At 36.6% G+C, this 24,412-nt stretch overlaps 1 protein-coding gene across 4 annotated transcripts in view; it reads left to right on the plus strand.

Annotated features, from left to right (window-relative positions):
• The window catches only part of POU6F2 (POU class 6 homeobox 2), a 304,798-nt gene that overhangs the window by 265,660 nt on the left and 14,726 nt on the right, over positions 1–24,412 (plus strand). For 3 of the 4 annotated variants that reach the window (XM_068201738.1, XM_068201732.1, XM_068201746.1), the window contains exon 7: positions 17,431–17,637. The exons of the other annotated variant lie outside the window; for it this stretch is intronic. In XM_068201738.1, coding sequence (XP_068057839.1) covers positions 17,431–17,637 — 207 coding nt within the window. The remainder of the gene's footprint in view (positions 1–17,430; positions 17,638–24,412) is intronic. 4 annotated transcript variants of the gene reach the window in all.

The following is a 24,412-nucleotide window of genomic DNA, read 5'->3' on the forward strand; positions in this document are numbered from 1 at the left end:
CAGACACCTGTAGGAGACAGTCACTTATCTTTGATGTAAAGTAGACACATGAATTTGAAAACAGTTGTTGTTTATGTTCATTGTTGAAACACACTCCTGTAGCTAAAGCAGAAAGTTTAAGAACCAATGCACAGAGAGGTTAGAGAAATCATAATGTCATCACCTTTGAATACGATTAATATGTAATTGATATTAGCAAAAAAGCACCACATTCTTCTCTACCACATCTGAGAATTTTTGCCACAACAGCCAAGACAAAAATCTGCCCAGAGACTGAGATTAAATATTTAATGACTGCTTAGAAAAAATAAGGTTTTGAATTTAATTTTTTATTTACAAAGGTCCAAAGAGACTATCTGATTCTCAGTTCACCAAATACAGAAAAGCATAGGAAGCCCTGATGGTCATCTATGAAGTCTAAGAGCTGATTGAATATGTTCTGAAATTGCAATCACAAACTATGTTTTTGTAAGAGCATAAAGGCAGTCGTAGAAATGAGTATAAAACAAATCTTGGCAGGCTTTTTACCAGCTTCTCAGGGTAATTATTAAAAATATTAATATTAGACTACTGACCTAAAAATACTGTTAGTAATATATAGAAGCATTTGTCTGTTCAGATAGGTTCATGCTTCTGTATATACAGTGATGGATACTTAGAGCTTTGCTTACATGGAAGTCCTTAACAAACAACATAGTACACTCTGATGAGTAAAAAATATCACAAATAGATATGCTACAACAAAAGACTTCTTTTCTGAATACAAATAAAAATGTGTCTGTTAAATATTACTAAGTCGAGCTCAAATTCTCATAGCCTGATCCATCAATGGAAAGGGCCCTCCTAAGGAGTGCTTAATGTGTCACGTTGTACCCTTGCCTTTTATTTCTCCTTAAAATCATATGCAGTGAAAAGAGGGAACAAACATGAATGATGCATTCCTGATTCACTAAATCACTGTGGTCTCTGGCAAGAGCACAAACGTAAAAATGTTTAAATCGGCCTCATACTACCAAACAAATGATGCAAAAGGAGACCTCAAAGAACACAGAGTGAGGGGAGATAAATGAGTATCATGTCAAGAAAGCAATTTCTCACTGAGTTTGCCCAGAATGGAAATTTTACTTCCAAGAGATGGTTAGGGAATCTTTCTAATAAATCTTCAGTCCACAGTCATTGCTGTGTCTTTTTTTTAAACTTACTTTTTAAGAGTGGTATAAGTTATACCCTCCCCAGTGAAATGTGTCAAGATATTACCAGCCAAGTTGAAGGAATTTAAGTGAATCATCTCTATCTCTGTGTTTATATTTGTAATAGACAAGGATGGTCAAACAGATTTAATTTTGTGCATGTGTTGAACATCTTTTCAACCAGCAAGGTCTTCTTAAAGCCTTGTCTTATTTTAATAGTAACTCACAAAAAAAAAAAAAAATAAAGAAAACTTGAGTCTCACTCCCAGAAAAAAATGTCAATGATTTTATTTTAATTTTAAGGATTTTTAAAAATTATTTTACCCTCCTTTTATCTACAACTGAGATTGAGATGGTCAGTAAAAAGGCAACTTGTTTTCCAAATGACCTAGAGACTGTAGTTCAATTTTAGAATTTACTGCTTAGCAGAGTCCTCCGTCTCTTTAGACTCCTGATTTGAATTCCTTTTCCCTCATTTTGACCACATGAAAGGCAACTTAGGCTGCATCCAATCTAAGCTAGTTGTTTAGTGTTTTATGTCATCACTGAAATAAATAGACATTCTCAAAAAATAAAACATAGGACCAACCTAAGGCAGGCATTTTAAGCATCAATGAATTATCTTGCAGGGATTTTTCACTCTCTACACTGAATAGAGAGTGTCATGAATGACAGTCTGCAACTGGATTTCTAACACTAGGTGTCGAACATTACATCAATTCCATGCTTACAATATCACACAGTAGTTACTTTAATGATACTTGAGTTCTTTAGGCAATGTTATCCTTAAGCTCACCATCGCAGTCACAGAAGTTTTAACTCAGATCCTGGGAGCAGCTGAGGATGGACATGCAGAACTTAGTACTGGCTGACCTGCCTTATTTTTTGAATGATTCTAGAGGAATTCTTCTTTTTTTGTTGTTCCTGTTTTGCTTGCCTGCTTCTTTGTGTTTCCCAAATAAATAGAGACCACGGTAATGGTATCTATATGAATTATTTAAAGCATACTTAACTTTACTGATACTTCAACTAAGTAATAGTTTGCAATGTAAAGGGAAGGGTCTTTCTGTTGAGCATCTTTTCTTTTAAGTAAGATCAAGTATTCCATCTGCAGGATGATGTTATTTAAAAATCAGTTGAGTGTAAAGGAAGACTTTGCAGCTCTGAGGTTCTCCTAGTTTTAAAAAACCCTTTGAATCTGTAGAAGCAGGGAAGATGTCCCTTCTTTTGACAGATTTCTTTTTACATTTCTCTGGCCATTTACGCTGCTGTTTTGGTTAGTACAGAAAAGGGATACACGAAATCTTCAGAGCACAGACCAACATGAATATATTTCCAGCACAGCTCCAACCATTACATGTCTCAAATACCTTGAAAGAGTCTTATCATGTAAGAATTTCTGTCCTAAAAGTAATCTAAGCTACACCATCATAATTATTGCCAGTTTTACCAAAATACTTGGTTTTATTCCTAGATATTATGTATGCTTAGAAGGGGAGGCATATCTTCTACATTGAATTCAAATGTTCTGCATTTGTTTAGAAATGCACCGAAATGTTTTTCATTGAATTCTCCTGATTTGTTACCAACAAAGAGTGTGCCTTATTCTATATTATGGATGGGGTCTTTACTGCCAAATAACCCCCATAAGAAACAAGTGTCCTTTCTAGCCAGGACTTGACCCACTGCATTTCAACATCTTCCATAGGACTTGCACTGAGCCTACGGGATACAATATGAGTTTTTTTTCTACAGTGTCACTTTAATAGCAACTCAGAGAAAGAAGTTTCCGCCTCTCCAGCCACTGTTTTGCATGACAGCTGTAGCATCTTGTCAATTAACTCTCCTAATTGGTTTCTATTTCTTCTCTGTGACCTTTTGGTCTTGCCTGCTGCACAACACTTTATTCAAAGCACTGGGTTTATATGAACTTTCAATCAAACTCATCCCCTTGGAAGGGATGATATGTGATACAGAGTCTCAATACTTGAGTGTTTTTTTTTTTTCTTTGTTATCTCTTGTGGCTCACAGTAGAACCTGAATCATCATAAAATTGCACTGTAAGTTTGTGTTTTGTATTATGAACTTCTTTAAAAGAAGAAAAAAAGACCAGAACACTCTCTACCTGACTGCATCTTTAAAAAAGAAAAATGAAAACAAGCAAAAAATAAACGCAATCAACCCTAAAACCAAGGTTATCATGGATAAAAACAAACTGTTCATCTCTTAAAAAAAACATGGTGCAACTATTTTAGGTATAAACTCATCAACATAATTCTAAAGCATTATCATCTTCGTTGTGAGAAATAAGAAATCCTGTGGTCTTCCCCCTAAAGAACATTAAAAAAACATTACTGACAGGAAATTGAAAAAGTAATATATGTCTGAATGAATATGACAACTTTTTTCTGATAGAGCAGATAGATAAATGTCACATACAAGTTTCAAAATGCATTTAATTTTGCCACCACAATGGATATTCTCTTCATAAAATATATATGAATAAGGTTTGAATCATAAAACTTGACTGTGATAAACAAATGCATATTTGATAACTTTTTTTTTTTTTTTTTTGAGATGCTAATTCCTTTTTTTTAGGTTATTTGTTGTTTATACATCTTTACATTTTCATTTCTGAGTGAAGCAGCCTGGTTGACAAATCTTGTGCACATTTAGCCTGGATAAACTTTCTTTTGAATCTGAGAAATGGATTTTGGGTTTGGGGTTTTATTGTTTTGTTTGGGGGGGAGGATGGGATTGGTTTGGTTGTGTTTGGTTTTTTGTGGGGAGTGTTTTTTTGGTTTTTGTTGTTTTGTTGTTGTTGTCATTTGGTTTGGTTTGGTTTTTTTATGAGGTGATGGCAGGGAGGGGGATAGGAAGGAAGAAGGAGAAGCTAGTAGATGCACCAACTCAACTATCATCACAGAATCAGACAATATGCTGAGCTGGATGTGACCACAAATACTGATATTATTTAAGGGCAGTTAATATACTCAATTCTGTCTCAGAAATGAGCACAATTCCTTGACTTGTAAATTTAAAAATCTGTGATTACCTGCAATTAAAACATTCTATATATGAATTATAGTATGGCACTTTCTCTTCACTCATCTCTTCATTCTTCTGCTGTAATTCCCATATGCCAGGAAATCTTCTCCACTATTGCTCCAAGATTAAACAAGAAGTTCTTTTGGAGGTTTCATCTTATTGAGACTGAGTTGGTTTTTTTAAAAAATGTATTACAAGAACATTTGTAACTACTATATGCATTTTGACAATGTTTAAAACTAAGTGTCATTTTACTGTTGCTTTTTTCTCTCGTTCACATCTACTTTGTTCTCCTCTTGGAAGATTCCACCACTTTTCATTCTATTTAATGTCTTTCTCTTTGGATTGTTAACAGGGAGGCTACTTAAATTAAGGTAAAGCCTGAATGAAGAAAGCACCATCTGATGATCCTTACACTTTCATATGCTAAACATATCTCTGGTTAGATTCTCTGGTTCTTTAAAGCACTGAGTATAGGACATCACTCCATGAGAAACCTTCTTGTTTCATTTCAGTCTTTTCCACATTAAGGCATTACATATCAGAAGAGAGAGGTGGACTTGGCAGTGTTAGATTTATGGATGAATTGGATGATCTCAAAGGTCTTTTCCAACCACTATGATTCTGTGACTTTAAGCGTTGATTGGCAAAGCTGAGCTGTGTAAGAGCTCTGAATGATCCTGTGGAGGAACAGCTGAGGTTCCTACAGGAGGGCTGTAGCTGTAACTGTGAATGATGTTTTCTGAACTTGCTAAGGATCTCTTTATTTAGTGCAAGTTATTGAGGTCCAGTGACACCCCAGCAGCCACAGCTGCAAGAGTAATATGAAAAACAATAGCTCTAGGGAAATATTTAAAATAAATTGTAAACATAATAGTCAGCTCTAGACTATCACTGCATTTTTTTCACCAGTTTTTGGCTATGATTTTCAACATTTTATGCCATGTTTAAAATGGCATTAATGTATTTTCTTATGTAAAGGAAGCATTTCAGTACTGAAGAAGTTAAAGTAGCAGCCCCTTTGTTCTTCTGTCAGGAACCTGTAATCCAATAAAAATTATCAGAAAGCACAACAGTAGCATCCCACTTGAAAGTCTTGATAGAATGCATCACAGTCTTCAGTCATCTTAACTAAGGAAATGTGTGACTATTATGTAATATAACAATTTAATTCTTTGATGACAAATAGGATTGTTGTTATTTTTTTGTCTACGGAACCCCCATAATCATGAATGGAATACATAATCACACTGGAACACTGTGCTAAGGTCTTATTCTAACATACCAAAAAAAAAACAATGGCCTGCCCAAAATAACTGAAAATGTAAGTATAAGACACATGATAAATACATAGATGGAGAAGGGATTCTGGAAACAACTGATGTTCTGTTCTTACCATTCCCTTTCTCTAGAGTCAAAAAAGTAAAGAAGGACCTCAGCTTTGGTGCCCTGTAGATCACGGTTGAAATGGAAATATTTTTAGGACTGCTACAGAGAACACATGCAAGAATAGAAAATTGTCTGTGATCTATTGTGATCTACCTTCTACAGACCAGGCCTCAGGACTCTGCTGACAGCAGAAGGGAAATATAAATTAGTTTGAATTAATATAAAGATACATAAACAAATTTCAATTTGCCTGTCTGTATCAGGAATGTGTTGCTTCCACAGAGTAGCAATGTAGGTGCTGAAAATGGGACTACCTCAGGGCCACTGCTACTTTTAATAAGAAAATCATAGTTATTTAACTCTTCCTTAAGCAGACCTATGGATCAGGCCCGAATGAAATTGGTAATTAAGCTGCATGTTCTCCTCACAGGTCCATAAACACAGTCTCTTGCTATGTCTTCCCTAAATTTGAGAATCATTTCAAGAAAACCAGATGAGTGTATTTTCATCTTAAACATAAAAATAACCTACTTTTTCGATATCTTGTCTTTGTAACTCCTAGGTAGACTTACAAAAATTACTTAAAACTTGTAGGAATACTGGCAGGGAGGTAAATAGTATTTATACTAACATATTACACATGATTGAACAGAGACCTATAATTTAACAAACTTTTCAAAGGTAAACTGATTGGCAGAGCAGTGTGCTGAACCAGGGGCCAGAACAAATTTTGCAAGAAGGACTAAGGCCTGGCTTGTATTTGGTTGGCAAATTTTCATTGGTACTAAAAAGAGTAATCAACTCTGTGATGAATGCATGACAAAAGGAAGTTATATTTTACTCAGGAAGGATTTTTATTCTTAGACATTCAAATCTAGAAACTTGGAGTTGTGACCATTTTCCATTCAAGAATTTACATGCAATCTAGCTAAGCCTTCTTTCAGTGAAATGAATTTTTTCTCCTTGTCTTCAACTCCCACAAAATTGTTGTGCATTGTAGCAAAATTCCACTTTATAGGTTGGAATATTGGTTTCCAAAATGATATCTACTATAGTAGACAGATAATCCAGGACAGTTTGTTCCAACATAGTCATGCTGTGCTAAGCATTGTGCCTTGTTCTCAGTAGGCAGAAAAGTCACTTGTGGAAGAAATGCATGTCCTGCAAAACTGGAAACTGTTTCAGCAGTACATTTGTGTACTACTTCACAGTTACTCATCTCAGCCTTGCCCTGAGCTTTCATACACCATCACTGTAAAAGTTACAACTCTTAATTAATAAGACGAACAGTTTGTATTTTATTTAGCTGTAGAGCCTCCCCATTGCGAAGAGACTGTAATCTGATTTTAAGACTCCTCCCATGGGACAACTGATAAAACCCCACGGCGCAGGGTCTGCTCCTTCTCTGCTCTCTGCTCTCGGCTCTAGGCTCTGCTCAGGATCTCAGGCCTCTGTCCCCCTGCTCCCCCTGGCACGGGGGGAATAAAATGGACTCCCCTGCTAAGCAACAGAGACTTGTCTGTTTTCCCTGTCGCTGTTGTGGCCTCCCTGGATCACAGTCGTCACTGTAGCCACACACTGCTACATTTAGGTAAAATCTAGATGATCTAAAATTGTAGAAACATCACCTAAGTAGGAAATGACTTTGTATTTAGACAGATGTCATCTTGTACAGGTGCTACGTTGAAATTATGGATTGAGAGACAACTACCATATCATCCACAGTCATGGCATCTGTGCAGCAAGCTCAGTATTATAACAGTATTTGGAGAAATGTGATTGTCTAACAACAATGCTTAGTATCACTGCTACTGATTGATTACAATATATATTGACCTTCTTGTAATGAATTTTGGCTAAATCTGAAATGATTGAATGAATCAGCATGTGCAATTAATTTCACCTTTAAGAATTACAGACAGAAATCTGTATAGTGTAGGTAATCTGATAGTCAGATGCTGTGAGAGGTTTATTTGAGAATATTTTGATGGTCTAGAAATGCTTTGACCTATAATCTAATAAAAAAACTCTGATCCTAAAGATTGCATCTGAAGATTATTTGATGGTTAGTGATTTCAATCCAGTTTCTCATGTAGTACCTAAGAAAACATCCATTGGTATTCTAAACAGACAAGTCAAGGACAGAATGAAATATCATTAAGTTTTCAAAGTAAGTTTCCCAAAATTTACTTTTGTTTCCTCAGAAAATTTCATCAATGAAAATTAAAAAGAGATCTAAGTCTTTGAGGTAGCAAAATTTGGCACATATTTGCAAGACCATAATACTTCTAGTGAAATAATTTTTAAGAAATGGTATCACAAGATAAGCCAGTGATAGTAGTGACCACCTGCTGAAGTCAGTGCCATCTTCTTAATTGTCTATGCGAAAGACGTTTAAAGGAACAATCAAGGGAAAGAAATAAAAGTATAATACCAGAAATAGTCCTGCTCATCCAGACACAAACATTGCCAGTAGTGTGCCACATCCCTTTTTTAAAAGAGTAAGATTACAATTTGAAAAATTAAACCCCCACTATTTCAGTGAGAACTGTTTGGCAGTGGAAGACGTTATCTTGTTCGTATCTATGCAAGGCTAGGTCTCAATAGCAACTCTTATTTAAAAACCACAGGATCATAGAGCAGTTACTAAACCCTGCCTCATTCTGGCTCCTCACCTCTCAACAGCATCTCTGTAGTAGGCCAGTACAGTGCAATACAGCACCAAGTAGCAAAGGTCGTTCCAAACAAGCTGATAATGTCACCATAACGTGGAAGCAGGGTAATCACATTGGCACACATTGTGCTGGGCCTAGTTAGGCTTGCTGAGAAATGGGAATTTGTTTCCTGAGCTGTCCTTGAATGGCTCAGTGTAGCATGTAGTACAAAGTGTAGAGATGCCTACATTTTCCTGTGCTGTGTGTCCAGTATGTTAGATTCTGATGTGGCTGGAAGCAAGTTCACTCTTTTATGTTCTGAGAAAGAAGTAGTAGGAAATAATGTTATTGCTCAAAAGAGACAATTATTGTTCTAAAGGAATCTAAATCCAGTTTGTAATCTAAAGATACAAACTGTTTGGCCTAGCAGCTGCAGCCCAAATACAAAGCTTGAAAAGGTTGAGAAATTTTATTTCAGAGCACGGATTTCTTGTCTCTGAGATGTTTAATACTTAGTTGATATTGAAGTCTTCAGAGAAGCCAAACAACAGTGATACTTTTGTAGGCGACTATGAAAATCACAGCTGGCATGAAAAGAAAGTAGGGATGAATGAATATTTATGAAAATATTTTCATTGTAATTAATTCTAGAAAGTCACATTTCTGGCTCAATTGCTATGTATTTAATTCCTGGAAAAAATATACTATTACTTTTGGTTATCAAAAAGATTTGCCAAAAAAACCCCAAAACCACATATACAGAAATATGTTTGCTTGTACATACTCTAAAAGGATCTGCACAGCAATCAGAAAAGCTGTTTGTGGCTTGGGACACAAGCAGTAAAATGCTAAAAACAGGTAGTTGTAAATTCTTTTAGTGATCATCAAATATTATTAGAAATTCTGGCTGTTCTTTCATAATAAATATGATCATATTGGTTGTCCTGTCATAACATATCGTGGATCTATTGTCATAACAAACAAAAATATTGCTAAAATATTTTATACCAGACATCCATCAAATAAATTTGAATAATAAGTATTTTCATAAGAATCTCACTAGCTGATGTTCAGAAATATCTAGGACCTGCAAATCTAATTAAAATCAACAGCTGCTTTGCTCAACTCAGAGAACTAAGGGTCCTGATGCCTGATTTAATTCTTGTTTTTAGAAGGAAGTTAAATCTGATAAGCAGATTGATTAAAAGGAACAATTCAGCAGAAACTCAACATAATTTTTAGTCTTTAATTTGATAATTACATATATTTAGATTTTTCTAATGAGAAAATACTGTGTTTTCCAGAATGTTTGATAAAAAAACATTCTTTTTTATGACAGTACACATGCTCCTACTACCAGAATGTAATAGTATTTGCTTATGAAAAATTTCACCACATAATTCCTACAGTGATGACAAATAAATTCCTGTGTAGTTTGATGTTAATATACAAACACTATTTTCAAAGAAAAACCAAAAAACACTGAGAAAATCAGGTAGAATGTTGGACATAATGTTCCATTATGATGCTTACAAGCAATAATCTATCCAATATGTTGAATGATATAAGAACAATACTTAACCTGAAAATTGCAATTCCTTACATAAAATGGTGACACAGGAGTATGGTCTCATAGGTGCCTGTTTCCAGTATCACTATTTGATGTCTTTTCTCAAAGTAACATTTTTGTTGTGCCATATTTTTGACTTGTCATTAGGAAATACAGTGCAGAAAAGAAAATTTGCAAGCTTTGCATGAATTAGTACCACTTCTAATTTGAAAGACACAGGCAGACTTAGTTTTATCCTGTATGAGGTTCATGAATGATATTGTCATTAGTCCAAAGAATGAGATGGAATATCATTACTTTCAAAAGAAGTCTGCAAATTGTATTCCTTGTATTCATGATTCCAGTTTTTCAGTGTGTAGACTGGGAGTAGATTACATGTATGTGGTATAGTGCATATAAATAGCTGGGGTTATTGATATTGGTAGAAAATAAGTGATATGTATTTTTAAAAATATCTGTGTCTATGTGTTTATAATTTATATAGATACTGTATGTATATAGATATGCATGTTTAAGAAAGAGGCAGCTGCACAGAGGCTAAAGAATCCTGTGTAGATTCGCATCAGTATATCTTGTCCTCGGTCATTTTCTTCTTAGATTGTCTCCTTAAATAACTCATGCTAATAAAGTGACCATGCAACGTATCTCTCAACAGATGCAGCTTCTGAGTAAAGTTTGCAAAACTATACAAAATCATAGAATCATAGAGTTATCTGTCTTGGAGGAGACCTTAAAGATCATCTAGTTCCAACCCCCTGCCATGGGCAGAGACCGCTCTCACTAGACCAGGTTTCTCAAAGCCCCATCCAGCCTGGCCTTGAACACTTCCTGGGATGGGGCATCCACAGTTTCCCTGGGTGACTTGTTCTCACCACCTTCATAGTAAAATATTTGTTCCTAACATCTTATCTAAACCTCCCCTCCCTAGTTTGAAGCCATTACCTCTTTTCCTATCATGGATCCCTTGTTCTACATGTTCTTGTAAAACAATCCCTATCCAGTGTTTAGACCCCGTTTATATACTGGGAGGCTATAAATTCTTCCCCAGAGCATTCTCTTCTCCAGACTGAATAGCCCCAACTCTTTCAGCCTGTCTTCCTAGGAGAGATGCTCCAGCCCTCTGATAATCTTTTTGGCTTCCTTTGGATGTGCGAGGTCCCTGTCTTTCTTGTGCTGAAGACTACAGAGCTGGAGAAAGCACTCCATGTGGGCTTGATGAGGGCAAAGTAGAGGGAGACATACACTTCCCCAGAAATCTTCTGATACAGCTTAGGATGCAGTTGGCCTTTGGGGCTGCAAGAACATGTTGCCAAGTCTCACCCACCAACACCCTCGTGTCTATGTGTATAGGGTGGTTTGTCTCAATTTGCTGAATAATTTTTCTGTTGCTTCTTTCACTTTTCCCTGTTTTTCTGTTTTCTGTTTATGTTGTTCTTCCGTTGTTCAAAACTGAATAATTAACTTCCAATATTTAAAGAGTTGTAACATTGATCAAATTGAAGAGATGTTTATTTTGATGATACTACTAAAAATACTTAATATTTCCTTTTTATAGTCGGAGACATTTTTTAGATGAAATGTCACAATCTGCTTTATGTAAGCCCTGGTTCACAGTAGAAACAAACTAGTGTAGCTGTGTCACCAGAGGACACAAGGAAAAACGACGCACCACAGCTTTGGTCACCATGAAGAGACTAATTTATTTTTTCTGACTCCAGTCATTTATAGTTCTCAAAAGGTGCCAGTGGATTGGAAGGTGAACGTGCCACCTCTCCAACGACACTGGACAAACTACCAGTCTATCAAATTTCTCCACCTCTATGAAAGAATGCAAAACAATAGGTTGTTTACAGAAAGTTGTGTGAGAAAGTTCTCAACAAGAATGTAAATTCAGAAGGCTTTAGAAAATCCTAAGAAATCAGGGCGACATAGCTGGTCTTGGATTTTACTTACGCTTCAGAGCAGAAACAAAGGCAGCCGTTGAATCATCCATTTTGGCTACAGTTTGTAGTATTCCTTTGGTTGTGCTGGGAAAACAATGAAGCAGGTCACCATCCCTGTTTCTGATGAGAGGAAAAGGAGAAGTTAATTTTTAAAAAGTTGCATACTTCATTTTAGAGCATCATGGTAACTTCACCTAATGTCAAGACACAGTGGGTTTATTAGTAGCCACATGGAAAGACTCACTACTGGGAAATCATCTATTAGTCTGTCACAGAGTTATGCAAAATCTGGTTTTGTATCTGCAGTGCTGCAATTAGACATTTATCCCCAGAAGTTATGAACAATCACTCAGCTTCTCTCCACGGTTTCCACCTGTGTGTAACAACAAAGTAAACTACAAAGTCAATTAAATATGAAGGAAGGATAAGAATGGACTTTTTAAATTATATTCTTTCTTAAGAATTGCTTGTTCAAAGGATCAGATTTTTAAGAGATCATATATTTCTATTTAATTTTTACGAAGAAAGTATTACTGAGCAAGTCTGAAATCTGTTTAAAGGTACGATAGTGACTAAACTTCAGTTAATCAGTGTTAGGACATTACCCTGCCATTGGAGGTAATATTCACAGAAGTTATTGATATACTGAGGATTTGGGATTTTTCCCCTCCATGGTCAACTCCATTACTTGGGATTTTACCTTCACTTTAGTTGTGTGCTATTCTTTCATTGCAGTTTGCAGGACTATGTAGGCAAAGACCATTGGGCCCACACCTGCTATGAAGGTGCGGGTTGACAAATTAATTTCATGTGCAAGCCAAGCCCTACAATTTTATTGCAGAAGTCATCTTGACAATGGTTGGTTCAAGTTGTAAGATCTGATAGATCCAATGTAGATATATTGAAATCCTAGGGTGCTAAAATCATACTAATAGATTAATCAGTAGAAAATATTCAGATGCTGTTAAAAATCACCCCAGATTTCTTTTAAAATTAGAAACTAACAACTGACTCTTAAAATTTAGCTAATATTGGGAAGCAGAAAAATAATAATTTCTGCAAAAACTGTTTTCTAAACAGCTTGATACAATTGATGTATCTATTAGTCCATGAACAAAAAGGAAAGAAACATGCCAAATACTTGAAGTGATAATCTGATTCCACCAAGGATTCTGGCAACACTTTGTCACTTGAAGAGGGCCAGAACTGCAGTCTTTGTGATTAGTAGAGGAAGATGAAAACCCTGTCTCTATAAAAAAAAGGTGAAGTCTGAATTTACATTAAATATCTCAGTACAGTTTCCACCTGCACTGCATTTTGTACCTATATGAGGAACCTGTACCTCACAAAGATACAACCTGGTGTAATTTATTTTAATCAACAGTGCTATGCAGATTACTGTGCCTGACTCCCTTAGAGAAGCATTGACAAGGGGATCCCTTGAATTAACCCTTGGACTTTCAAAACTATCTGATTGCTGTTTTGCATATGAGATCTGTTTTGCAGCTCCTTTGTGAACACTGCTTGCTTTCAGTTATATGATGTATAAAAGGAATGGCAAAAGACACACAAAAAAACTCTCCAAACTTTTAAAATTATACTTTTGCAGCATGGGAACTTTTAGGGATGTGGGGTTTTTTTCTTCAAGAACATCTTTGACAAGCAGGATTGTTTATGAATTTGAGTCCAAGCATTGACAGAGTAAGAAGCCTATTCTGCTTTGTCTCAGAGAAGACATAGTATTGTGGAATGTGTTCTCACTGTGAAAGTGTTCTCACTGTGGAATGCGTTCTCACTGTGAAAGTGTTGGATGGGGCTTTAAGCAACGTGGTCTAGTGAAATACGTCACTGCCCATGGCTGGGGAATTAAACTAGATGGTCTTTAAAAGGCCCTTTCCAACTCAAACCATTCTGTGTGACTCTGTAAGTATCTTTTGGGATCAGTCCCTGTCACATGTTATTCCTGAACCATCTTTGAATATAATCTGAAGTAGCAGCATTTCCTAGAAAGGACCAATGCCTTCTGACTAGGGAAATCACTGGCAATTAAATAGTCTGTATTGTGGCATGCCAGTGCCTCAAGCCTGTGGCATGGCCTTGTTTTATTTCTTGACAAAATTCAAATGTATCAAAACCATAAATTGTCTCCAACTTGTACAATAATTTAAGAGGACAGATTAGCAAGGCTCAGGGTGAAATTTCATACCAAAATTAGAGGGAAGAGGGATGTGGTTCAGCATCACGTCAGTCACACAAAGTTTAAGGAAAGGATCCAGTTGTAGTTCTCCTTATGTATGAATCAGTGAGCAATTAGGATATTTAGGAGAGGGTACTTGGACAAGGGGGAACTTGAAAGAGGAAACCTGAATCCAATTTTAGCCATCTCAAAGCTGCATGCAATAATGAGTAACCCTGCTGTTTAAGAAGAGACAAGTGGATATCTTTTTCTTAACCAGACAAGACTTTTTTACCAAATTTTTACTTTTTTACCAAATTTTTACTTTTTTACTTTTTTACCAAATTTTACCAAAAAGGAAATAAAATCTTCTGAAACCTCTTTAAGTTTCTGTTTCCAATTAAGATTTACCCTTGGGTCCTACGGTAACACCCCTGAGGGCATTTGCTAATTTGCCCTTCTGAAACACTTCCTCCATCTGTGTTTTTCCTGCTCCATTTCTGTCTGTGTGCATGTACAGCACGCCATGTACAGTATGGTGTGTGACACACATTAATACATATAGATAGCCTTCTGCTTCTGACCTTACAAACTGTCCACTTCAGCATTGTCATTCTATGAAATGTCCAACTGTAGTCCAAGAAATGCATTTTAAATGTGAACGCAAACATTTCTATTACTGATAACACCAACACAGCATTTTTTGCTTTGCTGGGATTAGGACCTTGATAGTTAAAGCTACATTGGAGTAATGACGGGCCAAGGTTGCGTCCTTTACAGACATGGCAAAGGAAAGGGGAGGCCTTTGATATGTCTCTGCTGATAAAATTAAGAAGGATTATTTCTTGTGTTTGGTGAGATTATATTAAAACTGAAAGAATATATTTGTTACCCATAAATATGTTAGGTCACAAAAACTGGGAGATATTTATGTGTTGCACTGCACTGCAGTTGTATTTCATTTATACTGAAAGTCTGATTTTAGAAAACAATTTGAAATCTGATAGTGATGTAAATAAATGCCTCTCTCCTCAGTGAATAGTAATCTTCTCACATGAACAGGAAAGCAGTTGCCATTCAGCTAGGGAAATATAAAATAAAATAAAATAAAATAAAATAAAATAAAATAAAATAAAATAAAATAATTGTGATCTGAAAAGATAAACTCTCAGGAAATTTCAACTTAGGAAGCTAACTCTGAATATGCTTCACCATGCTTCACTTTCATGGTCCATAAAATGGGGGCAATAATCTTTATTGATCTGTCTACCTTTTAGCAATGCATTAAGAACTTAAATTGTATCTTTACAGTCTTTTGAACAGTCTTGATATATGCAGCTCTTACAATACAGCTTAGTAGCTGGGCTTGCCATTTTATCAGGTTCTCCCACAGGAGAGCTGTCCTGCTTTACTTTATGGTACTCTGGTCTTCCCCTGCTAAGGCTTTCTAACTGGGCAAGTTTGGTAAATTGATGACAACTTCAGCACCTACTGCTTGTTACCTGAGCTGCCATAGCCAACAGTGCACTCTTCTTGCTCCAGGAGTCAGTGTGGATTGTCACCCGCTACTTCATGGTTGAGCCCACCTAGGAGACACATCACCGGGTGTGACTGCTGAAAGAGCAGTCAGTGATTAGGATCCTGTCACTCAGTGGAGTCATATCTTAGCCTAATAATGGGAGAGGGTGGTGAGAGCCACCTACCCCTCCCGCTATGCCTGAATTATTTGGATATCTTTGCATGGTGCTTTTTTTAGAACGGATGTTTTGGGGTTGTTGTATGTGACCTCTGGTGATTTCAGTAGGCAGAGATCTTCACATAGCTCTGTTACTCTTCACCATGCATTTCACACCTGTATTAATTTTATACCCACAGCAAGACATTCAGTGGTGTTCTACTTTTGCATTCACATAAAGCAACTTAGTGGTCTGCCCAGAAAGCTAACTGATGTTTTCACTAAATAGTTATTTTAGACCTAATTTTACACTGTATTGGATGGGTTCCAATGATATAATATAAATTAATTTTTGAAATCAATAGGAAAGCTATATGTTTTGTTTTATATATTTGTTTGGGAAATAAACTTGCTTTTGAGTTTCATTAGGAATATTTCAGCCTATTTTCATGAGGAAACTACTCTGTGTCTAGTGCTATGTATACATCTCCTTCTCTTTCTGTCCATTCAGCTCTCCATACCTACTTAATAGCTTGAATCAGCTAATTAATTTCTATAAAATTTGTCAAAAACAAAGAGATCTAAAAAGATGACTAGGCTCCCAAATGGAATGAGAACCAGCAGACAGACTGTGGAAAACTACAATATTTCTATCTCCACTGAGGAAAAAAATGGTATCATACTAGTGGGACTCAAAATGGACAATGCATTGTGGTGAACGTGAGGATAAAGAAGAAGAAGCAAGGTTTCTGGAAAGAGCAAACTGGGAGTTTTATGATGAAGTAGATATTTGCAGGGAGGCTATGATGAAGAGAGAGGAGAAGGTGAAGGAAATAGAGATGTGCTATGCTATTTTTATTATTTCTGTTGCAACAATTCTATGACACCAGCTTCGTATGTTACTGTTTGAAAAAAAAAAGAAAAAGTTTGGGTTTAGGCCCAAGTTTCATCAGAAGTTTATTTCAGATTCTCTAATACCTGTAAAAAGAATCTTGCAACAGCATAACTTTTTCCAGCCTAGCAGCTTATTGACTGACAAGCTTTCTTACGACATCTGTTTGACATCTCATCCTAATATTAGTTTTACAGGCACATTCACATTTTAGGAAATCACTGTATTCTCAAGTCTGAGATGTCACAAGTGTCTCTTTCTGCAACTACTTGCCCCAGAAATGTTAGCTAATATATTTTATCTAACATCAACCCTCCTGTTGTGTTGTACTTCATAGCTGTCATCCAAAACCAGCTGCATTTTTATGAACGTATCTTAATAAGGCATGCCATGAGAGGTACCAGTATACTTTTGTATCTTCCTGAGATCACACAGGAGTAATAGGTGGTCATCTAGAGTAGCTGGTGTCAGAAAATCAAGTAAAATTACATAAGCCCCATTAGTAACATTATATGGATAATGTAGAAAGCAAGACAAAAAGACTGATGCTTTTATCTATCTCAGTCAGTGTTAAAATGAATAGTGGAAACAAACTGTGATCCAGGGCCCGGAGTGTGGCCCAGCATTTGTTTCAGACACTCTTAAGCCACAGCAGATTTGCTGCAGGTGACAGTGGACAGTGGTAAAATGTACAGGTGATATGTGATGTGACAAATGAATTGGAAAGTCCTCATCACACCAGTGAAGGAATGACTGTTTCCCATCCTCAGCCTGTCTTAGCAGTTTCACTGTGCTTTTATCAACTAAGTTTGACTCAACATGCAGAATATAAGGAATTACGTGTGGCAAGTATATGTGGCATGCATGCATTCTCCCTGTGTTGTTTCTTCCAGATTATTGGAACAATCCCACTGATGCCTAATCCAGTCCCGTCCAGCCAAGCGGCAGGTGGAGCTCAGGGACTTCAGGTGCAGCCGATAACTCCACAGTTATTGACCAATGCCCAGGGTCAGATCATCGCCACTGTCATCGGCAACCAGATACTCCCAGTGATCAATACCCAGGGAATAACACTATCGCCGCTCAAACCAGGCCAGCAGGTAAATTGTCTGTAGCCTGAATGATTATCAAAACAGACACACAGAAATTTTCTGCTCCTCATAGACACTCTCATGGCCACTCTAAAAACCCCCACTTCTTTACCATTTTTAATAACAAAAATTAATTCTATCCTGCATAGTGTATTACTGCATACTATATATGTAGTAATTAATAATGTCATATTATATAATTTATTTATAGATTCAAGGATTATCCATTTATTCTTTTTCATTTTATTTCAAGGTCAGTATAGGACCAATTGAGATGTTTGCTGCAATGAAAATGCAATAGGAATATGAGCCAGAGGAGATCCATCTGGCCCATTTGGCCTATAAAGTTCAGTTCCTTATTTAGTGGTCACCTAGTAGACTGTGGCTTGAAATGATTTGGAACATGCAGGGAAAACAAGGGAAAATATAAAATCTTATTTGATTTCTTCACTGGAAAATCAGATATGATTATGTACAATAGCACAGGCAGAAAGTATTCTGTAGAAATTATTACTCAGTGTAAGGTTGCAGGTAGTTGACAAACTTAAGGATGGATCCAGTGACCACACTGAGGTCCAAAACCACTTCTGTAGCTCTTCTCATAGCACGCTAGAGTCAAATCCATTAGTTTTGCCTAAAGCTGTAGAGCAAGGAATTGTAGTCCTACTTTTTATCTCTGAAAGAGGGAAAATTGAGGACAGAAAACACAACAAATGTCATTACTAAATAGGTACTTACAAAAATGTCCCTCACTTAAATATTCAGCTTAGCATTCCTACTGCTGGTAGAACTTGTTTGCCATTCCTGTTGACACCTCCAGGCACAGGGAGCAGCTTCTTGTATGCTGCAGAGTATCCCAGACCACCTGAATTCCAAACTGATTTTTTTTTTTTTCAAATTTAGAAGTAGAGAACCAATGAATCTGTAATGTCTCTTTTTTGTTTGTTCTGAAAATATTTCACATTCCATTGGTTACCTGCTTCTTCCCCATTCTATCCTTGGTAGTATGTAGGATGGACACTTTTCAAAGCACTTATCATTTATCTAACTCTATTTTCTTTAATGGGAGTGTTCTTGCACTACTGGCAAATGCTTTTGCAATGGTTGCATATACACAGTTTCAAACAAAGCTGAATGGATCTGAGGGCAGGCTCCATGTTCTCCACCACAGGAAAGCCTGACAATGAAATATGAAACTCAGCAATTCACATTCGGTTTCCTGGGGGTATGTGGGATGTTTATTTGTTTTTACTTTTTGAGCCAGTCTCCTGAAGGGTTTAGATCTTTTCCTCCATTATGGGGGAAGCACTCAAAAATCATAGCAATCCTGAGTTCCTATTTGAAACTCATGAAATTTAGAAGTAAATTGGAGGATAAAGGACCTGTAATATTGCCCGAGACACTCTCACATGAAGAGCAACTCACCTTCTGAGTCCTGCAGCACAGCAAATCCTTCCAGGCAATGTCTGCCAATAGTGTCGGTGGGCAGAGAGGGTACAGAGATGTAACATTTTCTACACAGCTCGTGGCACTGGGCTCACATAAAGGGATGAACTCTGAAAGCTGAAGCTTGCTGAATAAGCAGGAGTGCTATGTAGAAAGCACTGTTTAGCTACATCATGCTGTACTGTACTTGTTCACCCAACTTGTGTGCTCATGTGCAGGGATCAGCTGGCAAAAATATCAGTCTGCAGAGAACAGATTATGTCCAAGAGCCAAAGATGCTCCCCATTAGGCTGGTCTGCCCAGCAGTGCTATGGAGGTAAAAAACATTATTTTGCCAATACTATTTTCACAGGGTTCAGCCTCTGCCTCTTTCTTACATGGAGTCCTGAGGTCCCAGGAGTTGCAAGAAGGGCCACCCAACAACACAGTCTCCTTACCTTGAATCAGCCTTTCTTGAAGTTTAATCAAGACAGTATTTTTGATCAGGGAGGGAAAAAATGTAGTGCAAATACTATATGAAAAAATAGTGCAGGTTATCGTTTTTATAAGAACCACAGAAAATTATTTCTATGTGTTTGTGCTCCCTCTACTGGCTTTTCTGGTTTTACTGAAAGAAGTCAGAGAAAATTTTGTAATGAATTTCAGTGGGAGCAAAAAAGATGCATGAGAGCTAGATTCCTTATAGGAATAATGCTAATGGATGGTGAAAAACAATTGAGCTAGTACTATACAAACTGTTGTATCATTTGGAAAGTGAATAGATTTGCTCAAAGTTTAAGGAGATCCTGGGTTTATTTTTTTGCCTGAGACAGACTAACTGTAGCATTAGGGTAATGATAGCATATTAAGTCATAAGGTTTAAAATATCATTTTCAAAAGAACTGAGTGAGTGCTTCAAATTAGAGGGCTCAGCAGGAATTCAAAATGTTTATGAAAATGGTGTCACACAGTATTTGGTGTCTTCTAACTTGATGAAAGAAGCTTCAGCAGGGGGAGAGATTACAAGACAAGTTTGGGGAAAGTTTTTAGCATGTCTTGAAGAAATAAATAATGTAGTAAAAATGTTCCAGTTACAGATAATCCTAGTTCAGCTTTCAACTTGTCACTTCCTTGGAAACTTAAGTACTGAAGGAGAAAAAGAGCAATGATACTGAACTGCTGCTTGTTAGCTGAGTCACAATAATTGAACCTTTGTAAACTGTTCCAGTTCCTAAGTAATGCATGCTAGTGCTTACTTTTTCCCTGATGACTGAAGACTTAAATGCCTCAGATATTGTTGTTAGTCAGCTTTACTTAGGTAGACTATATGTGTTATTTATTCATACAACTTCTTCAGACTTGACAGACTAAAACCTCAATGTCTCTTAATGGAAATGAGTTCATAGGATACTTACATGCAGTGTAAAGCAGTCTTTCTTTTTCTACACTGTAAATAGGTTGCTTTTCAATGTACACAGGCAAGTCTGATGTAGTCCTGTTCTTCCTGTATTTAAGTATAAATAGATGGTTTTGATTTATGTTCTTTAAACTACCCACAGTAGGTACTGTTCCTCTTCAAATTACACCAAGTAGGTAAAACTTCAGATATTTTACTATTTTCCAACATTTTTCTAATCTAAGGAGCACCAAGAATTCTCCTAGAAATTGCAATGCCTTTCTTAAACAGGCAGTTGTTTGCACTCCTGTTTTATTCAGTACCCTTTTTATCTCTGTTCATAAAGAAGGGAGGTTTTGCCTTTAATAATTTTTGCTTAGCCATTTCCACACTCTTCAAGTGTGGAAGTTTTCTTTCAAGTTTCTGATCTTTTGATCAGAACTGAATGCCATGGTCACAGGGAGAATGCATCCCTGTTTTACATAATATGATATTATTTTCAGCATTCTTTTCTTTCGTTATCTCAATACAGCCTAACATCCTGCTTTTTTCTATCTCTGTTCATGGAACAGTTTTACTTAATAAGCAGATGTATCCACCATTATATATCTTTGCTTCCCTGATCATTAGCATGTGTTTCACTAAATGGTTCCTTTTAATGTGAATCACTTTGCACTAATCCACTACCTGTCAAAATGCTCCCCTGGCATGCTCTAAACAGGATTTGTAAGTTTTTCATGGTATTCTGTACTAACTGAAGAAATTCATGTGTTCTTCCTGCAGATTCCACTTTACTATTATTCACCAGATTTCCTTGCTGGTTGCTGAAATATTTCAAAAATTTGGTATAAATCCATTGTTTTCTACTTGTAGTCGCCTTTCTTGAAAAATAAATAATAAAATTATTCTCTAATTTTATGTTTCTTGCTTTATAAGCTCTTTGTGTCCCATAATAAAAGACTACCTTGTAACTTTAACTTCTGCTCTGCCTCCATGCATCTCAAGAGGAATTTTGTCAAAATATAGGTTGCATGGCTAAGGGCACACTGTTTTTGAGAACAGATGAATTTATCGTAAAAATTTGTTTGCATTGTCATTTGTTATCACATTTGAAAAATTTGTTTCAATGTGTTCTTTCATATCACTAACAACACAACCTTAACACCAGCACAGATGAACTTGAACCGTGAACTGCAGTCTTATAAAATTTAGAAAATTGTGCACCTTGCTTAACTTAGTCATAGAGGGGTTAGGTATCTGGTGTAAGCTAGTTAACTGGATTTCCTGTATAGACATAGACAAGGAGACATATGCATGTCCAGTGGAAAACTCAAGACAACAAAATAGAAAAAATTTGGATAGGTTGAATCTTTAATACGTATCTCAACATATCCATTGTTTCCACTGACATGAGAGAGAGTTAGGGTAGCTATTTGAGGATTTTCAATTAATTCTAAGGTAAGAAAAATTGACTGAGAAGAATCCAGCTGGCAATGATCACTGGAGTCCAAACACATTATTGTTTATGAATTTCCTAATAATTGGTGTTTTCTTAACTGTTTTATTTCCCATACAGAAGCAACTTCTAGATATTCTATTGTTCTTTGGTATACCACGTCTCACATTTGCCTGGCTCTTTCTGCATAGATTCATTAAATCAGGACTGTAGTCCCAGTTGTTCTCAGTCTTGTTTTATCTACAATGCCTGACAGAATTTTTCATACTTTGTCATGTCTTAGAGCACGACCAGCTTTGGGCTTCTGCCAACTCTAACACAGTAAAATGATCTAGTAGGCAGCATTTTCCTACATTTTCAGTTCCCCATCTTTGTTGTCATTGGCTATCATGCTCCAGATTAACTGTTGAAAAGACATAGATGCCTCTCAGATGAGTCTGTGGTGATTCTTGTACATCTGCTTGCCAAATTTCACGTTAGATGTTCCCTTTCTGCTGTCTCAACCTGCCACAAAAACCCTACCATCTTGTTATCACAACTGTATGCAATCCCTTGTTATTCTCTCCCATTTAAATCTAACCAGCTCTCAATCATTTCCTCTCTGCAATGCTCCTATAGCTTTGATGCTGTCTTGTTTTATGAGAAATGCACTCTTCTTTCTCTGTTTCAATATAGTCACTAAACTGTGTTGTCTCAATCCAACTTTGTTTTTCTTTTTCTTCTTTTATGACTTTCAGTGATGAGGGTGACAATTTTTCTTGCTTCTTTCCCTTTTCTTTTACCATCATCATTGCATAATTCTATTTCATCTATGAATAAATTGCTAGAATTTTGAAAGTCAAGATTACTAGACTACTTACTACTACAAGGGACTACATCAGACATTCCATGCCACAGCATGACACTTGACTTGTAACTTCCATCTTTTCCTGACCAGTTTTCTTTGTGGTCAGGATAGGATAGGAGGAGAAGGATATCTCAGAAACAGTCAATATAACTACACCAAGCCACTGGGAATAGAATGGCATTGCCTACGTTACCTGTCATTCTAAGCAACTGAGGCACAGAAAGCATGCAGTGCTGTTCACTGTAGGAATATGAGGGTTACCTTTGAATTATGCACTTAAACATCTAAAATAGTTACTATAATACTATTGTAATAATTACATTATTAATTAACATTATTAAGTGATAAATCATTTATAATTAGTGATTAATGTATTGTCAATAATATTGTTGCTATATTGACATTATATCCTTCCTGATAGGGGTAAAAAAATTACTTATGCACCTGATTTGCATATAAAATTAAATCTTCTACAGAAGTCCAGCTATATTCCCTAACTCATTTAACAAGTTGAAAGACCTTCAGTTACAGTGTGCTTTGAAAGTAGTTGTGATTCAATAGAAAGACTTTGAAAGAACTTCAGCAGCTGTCAAAGTCCTGCCCCCAGTTATGTCCACAGCACAGTCTTCATTTTGGGTGGAGTATGTACACAGCCAGTGTGAACCTAAGGATGTTTTCTATATTAGTTTCCAAATGTAGCTATTCTGTCAGTCTAAGCGGTGTGTACAAACACCTTTTATGCTGTATGTACTATACTATGTTGTACTACACTGGGAGAGAGGATGCTTATTATGTATCAAATACCTTTCATATTCAGATTCATATATGCAGTTACTTGAATTTATTTGAGTAACCTAAATTAGGGTGATGGGATACAGTATTTGTGACATTCTCTGGCACAATTGACTGTGAAAGGGATTTGGCATGAAGGATGGGGATATGTGCGGGGATATCCCACCTGGTCTTCCCTCCTTTAGATTAAACATGACCAGTTCATTACAGGTGTCTTCATAAGCCTCAGTTAACTCCCAGGCCTTCAGCCACTCTAATTATTTAACTCTAGTTGGTCCAGATTTTAATGCAGTCTGGCACCTAGCTGTGGACATGGCATCCCCCTCTGCAGAGGTCTTTCCAGGGCTCAGTAGAAAAGATGCATTTCACATGCACTGCAGACATCACTCCCACTCACGTGCCTTGGTATGGGAACCGCCTTTACTTCACTTTTTCAACACCACAAGTTTGCAGCCAGCATGTTCAAAGCACAGAAACATTTTGATTCCTAATCCCATTATCCAGCCTGTCAAAATTTCCCCCCAGCATGTCATCAGCATGTAAATTTAGTAAATATATTCTCTGCTCCATCATTCAGGTCATTAAGAAAATATTGAGTAGTGCAGAATGAGGACAGACTTCTGTGAAGCACCATGCATGGACACTTTTTTCCACAGATACTTTATCCTCATTTTTGCTTTCCAAATACTTTGGCATTCATTCTGCAGCAATTTCGCCTAAACTATGCTTCCTCAGATTATAAAGAATGTCACTTGAGGGAGTGTCAAGATACTTGTAAAGTCAAACCACCTACTGCTTTTTCCCTGTCCACAAGGCCAATTACACTTTTTTAGAGGAGGATCAGATTGGTTTGACACAGTTTGTTTCT

This window comes from Anomalospiza imberbis, chromosome 1, assembly GCF_031753505.1.
Source record: "Anomalospiza imberbis isolate Cuckoo-Finch-1a 21T00152 chromosome 1, ASM3175350v1, whole genome shotgun sequence".
NCBI lineage: Eukaryota > Metazoa > Chordata > Aves > Passeriformes > Viduidae > Anomalospiza > Anomalospiza imberbis.